Below are 6,000 nucleotides of genomic sequence, written 5' to 3'. Positions count from 1 at the left end.
TGGGGGGATTCTGAGGGCAGCACAAGGGGTGACAGTGCCCAGCTTTGCTGGTGCTGTGCCAGGAGGCCCCAGTGGCTCAGGACAAGGTGTCTCCTCAGAGCCCTTAGTGGCACAGACCCTGCTGTGCTCCAGGGCACCAAGACTTGGCTTCTCTTTGTCCCCACCTGTCATCTCTGCCTCCAGTTCTCTGCTCTGGGGGCTTGGGGACACTTTCTCAGTCGTGTTCCTCAGTGGGACCCATTAAAACTTAAAGAAGCTTTGGAGTTTGATTCTCACTTGGAGCTCTTGAGAAGTTTCTTCATCTCCCTCTCAGGGACTGATGTTCAGGGCTTCAGCACAAAGCCCAAGAGGGTCATTAAAGTCCTTGTGCTGTGTCATTGCTGCTGAGCTGGGCCGAGCTCCTGGCACAGAGGCTGCTCCTGGGAAGGGTAGCATTGCAGAGAGACAGCTCTGCCCAGAAGCAGCTCCTGTGCACAGCCCAGCTGGGGCTCTGCCTGCAGCTATCCCATGCACAGCCCAGAGGGGTTAAACTCAGCCTGGGCTGGGGGCACAGAGCAGAGCTCAGTGAGGGCTTACTAGAGCAGAAATCCTCACAGTGTTTGAAACAGTCACTCTCTGGCTGTGGGAAGGTAAGCTGCAGTTCCTGCAGGGATCTCCTGAAGCTGGCACATGCCACAGCTTTCAGGACCTTCCAGGAGGACTCTCAGACCTGCTGCAGTGCAGGGGATGTGGCCCTGGGCAGGGCTGGGTTTCCCTGCTGCAGCACTCGAGGCACAGCCCCAGTCAGCTTCCATTTGTTCAGGCTCTGCTGCAGGGCTGAGCAGCGGGGACTGAAGCCAGGGGTGCCCAGGGCTGTCCTGCAGAGCAGGGTTCTGCAGCCCAAGGCTCTGTGCTGGGGCAGGGACTCTGCTGCCTGCCAGGGGCAGCTCTCAGCCAGCCCGGGGAGCTGCTCCCGGCGCTGGGGGAGAAGCTGTGGGGGCAAGGAGTGACCCTGAGCAGGGCAGGTTCTGCTGAGAGGTGCTGGATGGGGCAGGGCTGCTCCCAGCTCCAGACCAGCCTGGACACAGCTCTGGAGAGCACTTCCCAAAAGAAGGTGAGCCTGAGATTGCTGTAAAGATCAGGAGATTTCTTGAGAGTGTTTTAAATTTCCTCCTTGGAGAAGAATGGAAAGGCTGGGGTGATGACAAAATGATTTTTGCTTTTTATACATTTTTTCCTAGTCTTGTAACTCTGTAAACTATTATTATATACTTATATAACCAAAATCTTTTAATAGCTCTAGTACACCTCCTAACCTTTCTTTTAGATTTTTTGAACAGTAAGCTGACCTTCTAAATATATTCCTGAAATAATGTATAGGCTTATTATCAGGAAAAGGACCTACAAGAAGAACTTTTTTTTTTTTTTTTTTTTTTTTTTTTTACCAGAATGTGAGCAGTCATTGAAAAAATAGGAGCAAAGAAGCCCTTGGAACTACCCCAATGAGTTGACCCAGGGGTGTGTAACAGGGGAAACCGAATCTCCTATTGGATGTCCTGTTAAATATCCTAGTTAATCAACCTCAATAAATTGTTGGAATTGGGGGCTAGGTGTGCCACATTTCCACTGGGACTCCTGGAAGCTTCCAATAATGATCTGTTTTGTACTTTACCATTCTAACACTCTTGCAAGGGTTTTTTTCTCTTTTGATTATAGACAATCAAATAGACAACAGGGGGATGAGAGAAGCAGAACAGGAATTGTACTCAGAGAATCACAGAACATTCGGAGTTGAAAGAGACACACAGGATCACTAAAGTAACATTTGAACATTTACAGAGACTCCAGATCTGTAATTTTGTGTGGTCAGTCTCTCTGCTGGGAGCCTCCCAAAGGGCCTTCAGCCACTCCTCAGCCCTGGGCAGCACCAGCATCCCCTTTGCAGGGCCCAGCAGGGCTCTCCTGAGCTGCCCTTGCACACCTGCAGGCAGACCCTGTCCCAGGCAGGGCCCTGCAGACAGGCAGGTTTCTGTAGGGCAGGTGAGGGCACAGAGGGTGGGATGGGCTCTGTGAGCCTGGCAGGGACAGGGCAACTCTCAGGAGGGAAATGTTCAGGCCCAGGGAGATGCTCAGGGAAGAGAAGGGGGCTGAAGAGAGCAATGCTGGGGGCAGGAGGGCACTGTTGGTGTTTGGGAGGTGCCGTGCAGAGCTGGGTACAGGAACACTGCCCTGAGTGCCCGGCTGTCTCTGCCCTGCCGTCCAGGCACAGCACCACAACATCTTCTCTTTTTTCTGCACTCCTCTGATATTGTCATTGTAATCTGCTAATCTCAGGGAGGCTCTGGGATTGCAGCACTGAGTCAGGCACTGCCCTTGGGATTCCAGCCAGGCAGGAGTGTCCATGGCAATGGGGTGTCCAAGCTTCCATGGGACCTGTGGGGCTGCAGGCAAAGCAGTCCATGGTAAAAGGGGGATGAGCTGAGCCCCCTCCCTGAGATCCCATTTTGGGCACACCTGGGGGTCTCCTTGCTGTGTCCTTCCAAGCTCTGAGCTGCCCTCCTGGGTGCAAATCTGTGCCAGAGCCTCTTGGAGTTCCCTGAGTGCCCCATGGGGAAGTGCAGAGGTGTCACAGCTGAGGAAATACTGTTTTATTTGCCAAGGGAGCCGTGAGTGTCCTTGGCAGAAGGGGGTGCTGAGACCTTGCTCAGAGAGTTTTAGAGAAGGTGAGACATTCAGGGATCCTCTGCTGTCAGCAGGGTTTGGTTTATCCCAGGGTGACACAGGAGTGTGATTGTGCTCTGATTCCAGCCAGAAGTGCAAACCCTGGGCAGTTGGGAACAAGCCACTCCACCTTGCCCTGAACCACAGGGAATCTCCTGCCTCTTGCATCTCTCACTGGCAAACTGTGAGTGCAGCAGAAATGCTGGGATTTCTGTCCTCAGAGAAACAGGAATGATATGTGGGTAGGAAAACAAATCCTAAATCCAACTCTTCCCATCCTTTGGATTTGGGAATGCGGAAGCTACCAAGCCCTTCTGCATTAGGAGTGATTCCACTGGCAAATCCTAAATATCCAGACTTGTCCCTCAGCCACAGTCACAAACCCAAGGCTGCAGGGCAAGGATGGCTCCTTGAGAGCGCCCATGCACAGGACATGCTGCTCCTGTCACACTCAGCACAACTGGAGCTCAGTCAGACTCTTGGGTGAAGGATTTCCCAGAGCAGGAACAAGAGTGAGTAAGTCACTGGGGGTCAGTCTACAGAGAATGGCCCAGGTTTGTGTTCAAGCAGCCTCTGCTCACTTGTCACTGTCCTTTATCCATGAATAGGTCCCCATATCCAGCCACAGCAAATGTCCAACAGCAGCTCCATCAGCCACTTCCTCCTGCTGGCACTGGCAGACACGCGGCAGCTGCAGCTCCTGCACTTCTGCCTCTTCCTGGGCATCTCCCTGGCTGCCCTCCTGGCCAACGGCCTCATCATCAGCGCTGTAGCCTGCGACCACCACCTGCACACCCCCATGTTCTTCTTCCTGCTCAACCTGGCCCTCAGCGACCTGGGCTGCATCTGCACCACTGTGCCCAAAGCCATGCACAATTCCCTCTGGGACACCAGGAACATCTCCTACTCTGGATGTGCTGCTCAGCTCTTTTTCTTTGTGTTTTTCCTTTCAGCAGAGTTTTTTCTCCTGACCGTCATGTGCTACGACCGCTACGTGTCCATCTGCAAACCCCTGCACTACGGGACCCTCCTGGGCAGCAGAGCTTGTGCTCACATGGCAGCAGCTGCCTGGGCCAGTGCCTTTCTCTATTCACTGCTGCACACAGCCAATACATTTTCCCTGCCTCTGTGCCATGGCAATGCCCTGGGCCAGTTCTTCTGTGAAATCCCACACATCCTCAAGCTCTCCTGCTCCAAATCCTACCTCAGGAAACTTGGGCCTCTTGCTGTTAGTGTTTGTTTAGCCTTTGGCTGTTTTGTGTTCATGGTTTTCTCCTATGTGCAGATCTTCAGGGCTGTGCTGAAGATCCCCTCTGAGCAGGGACGGCACAAAGCCTTTTCCACCTGCCTCCCTCACCTGGCTGTGGTCTCACTGTTTATCAGCACTGGCACATTTGCCAACATGAAGCCCCCTTCTGTCTCCTCTCCATCCCTGGATCTGGCAATGTCATTTCTGTACTCGGTGGTGCCTCCAGCCCTGAACCCCCTCATCTACAGCCTGAGGAACCAGGAGCTAAAGGCTGCAATGTCGACACTGATGACTGGTTGCTTTCAGGAACATTAAAGTGCTGGCAAATTTCTGAATACCATTTGTAATATAAGTCATCTTGGATACTTCTTCTTGATTTGATTGTGGGGTTATTTTTCCTTTGCTTTAGTTTTGTCATATTGTCCATTAAAACAGCCACTGTGTGTTCTATTCCTCATTTTATTTCTGTCCATCTTCCCTATGGCCACAAAGTGTGTCAATGAAGGGCTGCACTGTAGGATTTCTCTCCCAGTAAAGATTTCACTAGAGATACCCCATGTGTTCCCTTCTCTGCAACTGCAGAAGCAATGTCTGTGTGCAGAACTGGGGCAAATCAGTGCTGGCACAGCAGCTGTGCCCAGCAGCAGCAGCACTTGGTGTTGCCAGTGCTGCTCCCGTGTCACTGTCCCACTGCCCTCCTGCCCCTCGTGTTGCTGCAGAGCCTGAGTGCTCTCGGGGCCAGGCACAGCCCTGGGGGTGGCAGTGCCGGGGCTGCAGCAGGGACAGGCCATGGGCACTGCTGGGGCAGCACTGACGCCTCAGGGCAGAGCTTAGGGGCTCCAGGCTCCTTGGCCAGGCTCTCTCCACAACACTTGGCCAGACCAGTGCTGAGCAGAGAAAACCCCCATGAGCAGCCCCAGGCTGGCTGTGGGCAGGCTGGGGGCAAACAGCATGGCTGGTGCTCTGCAAGGTCCCTGCAAGGGGGAGACCCTGGCAAGGAGCAGCAGAGCAGGGGCTGATCCATCCCCACTGTGCTGGACACCCCAGGGCAGTGTCCCAGAGCGTCCTCATGCACCTGCCAACAGCATCTCCCCTCTGCAGCCCTGGCCTCTCCCCCAGCTCACACAGGTGCTGCATCCTTGCAGGCACAGACACGGCAGCACTGGCTCAGGAGCCCCTGTTTGCACTGCACAGAGCAGGTGTCAGCACCCCCATGGTGCTGCTGCGGGGAGATGGAGCTGAGTGAGCACAAATGCCATCAGCCCCTGTGGCCAGCAAGGGCTGGGGGACACAAGGGAAACCACTCAAGATTGTCGTGGACTCTGCAGTCAGGCTGAGAGTTTGTTCTCCTGAGCTGTGCATTTCCTGTCTCACTGCCGATGTTGTTGCTCAGAGCCAGCGATGTCTGACCACTAACCCCAAACTGCACTGAGCATTTCCTTTGTTTCACCTTTGCTTTCTTTTCTCTTTCATGATCCAGACTTCCTCCTATTGCCCACTTCTCTTCCCTCTCATGCAAACAGCCCATCGTTCTTTGCTCTTTCCCCTCTGGCCCCACTCCCCATTTCAGTTCCTCAGTTGTCACCATGGAATGTCCCTTGGAGAGCAGGATCATCCTACAAGTGCTTCAGGAATTGCTGCAGTCTCCTGCAGTGCCTCGTGCTGCTCCCTTGCCACAGGCACCACAGGCCAGGGGGGCACATCTGGGCTGCTGTGTCTGTGTGTGGGGCTCCCTGTTCTGGGCAGTGAGGAGGGGCTGGAGAGGCTCTGCAGGACTGACAGGATGGGCTTTGGGGCCTGTGAGGAGAAGCTGAGGGACCTGGGCTGCTGAACCTTGTGAAGAGGAGGCCCAGGGCTCATCCTGCAATTGTTCCAAGAATGGTTTAAGAGAATTAGAATCAGCCAAGTTTGAAAAGACCTTGGAGATCATCAAGTCCCACCTGTTCCCTGATATTACCTTGTCTTCCTGAGCCTCCTCCTCTCCAAAATAAACATCCCCAGTTCCCTCAGCCACTCCCCACAGGACTTGTATTCCTGACCCCTCACCAGCC

General features: G+C 53.9%; 1 protein-coding gene across 1 annotated transcript; it reads left to right on the top strand.

Annotated features, from left to right (window-relative positions):
* Window positions 1-3,331: 3,331 nt before the first annotated feature.
* LOC306816135 (olfactory receptor 14I1-like) lies at window positions 3,332-4,264 on the top strand (the record flags this gene model as incomplete). The annotated part of the gene is made up of 1 exon (XM_079332620.1): window positions 3,332-4,264. One exon carries the CDS (start codon window positions 3,332-3,334, stop codon window positions 4,262-4,264), a length of 933 nt encoding a protein of 310 aa, XP_079188746.1.
* Between the last annotated feature and the right edge of the window lie 1,736 nt (window positions 4,265-6,000).

The sequence above is a fragment of the Erithacus rubecula genome (genome assembly GCF_903797595.1).
Source record: "Erithacus rubecula genome assembly, contig: scaffold_384_arrow_ctg1, whole genome shotgun sequence".
Lineage (NCBI taxonomy): Eukaryota > Metazoa > Chordata > Aves > Passeriformes > Muscicapidae > Erithacus > Erithacus rubecula.
Note: the sequence above shows the minus strand (reverse complement) of the source record. Positions and strands in the feature narration are given on the sequence as shown.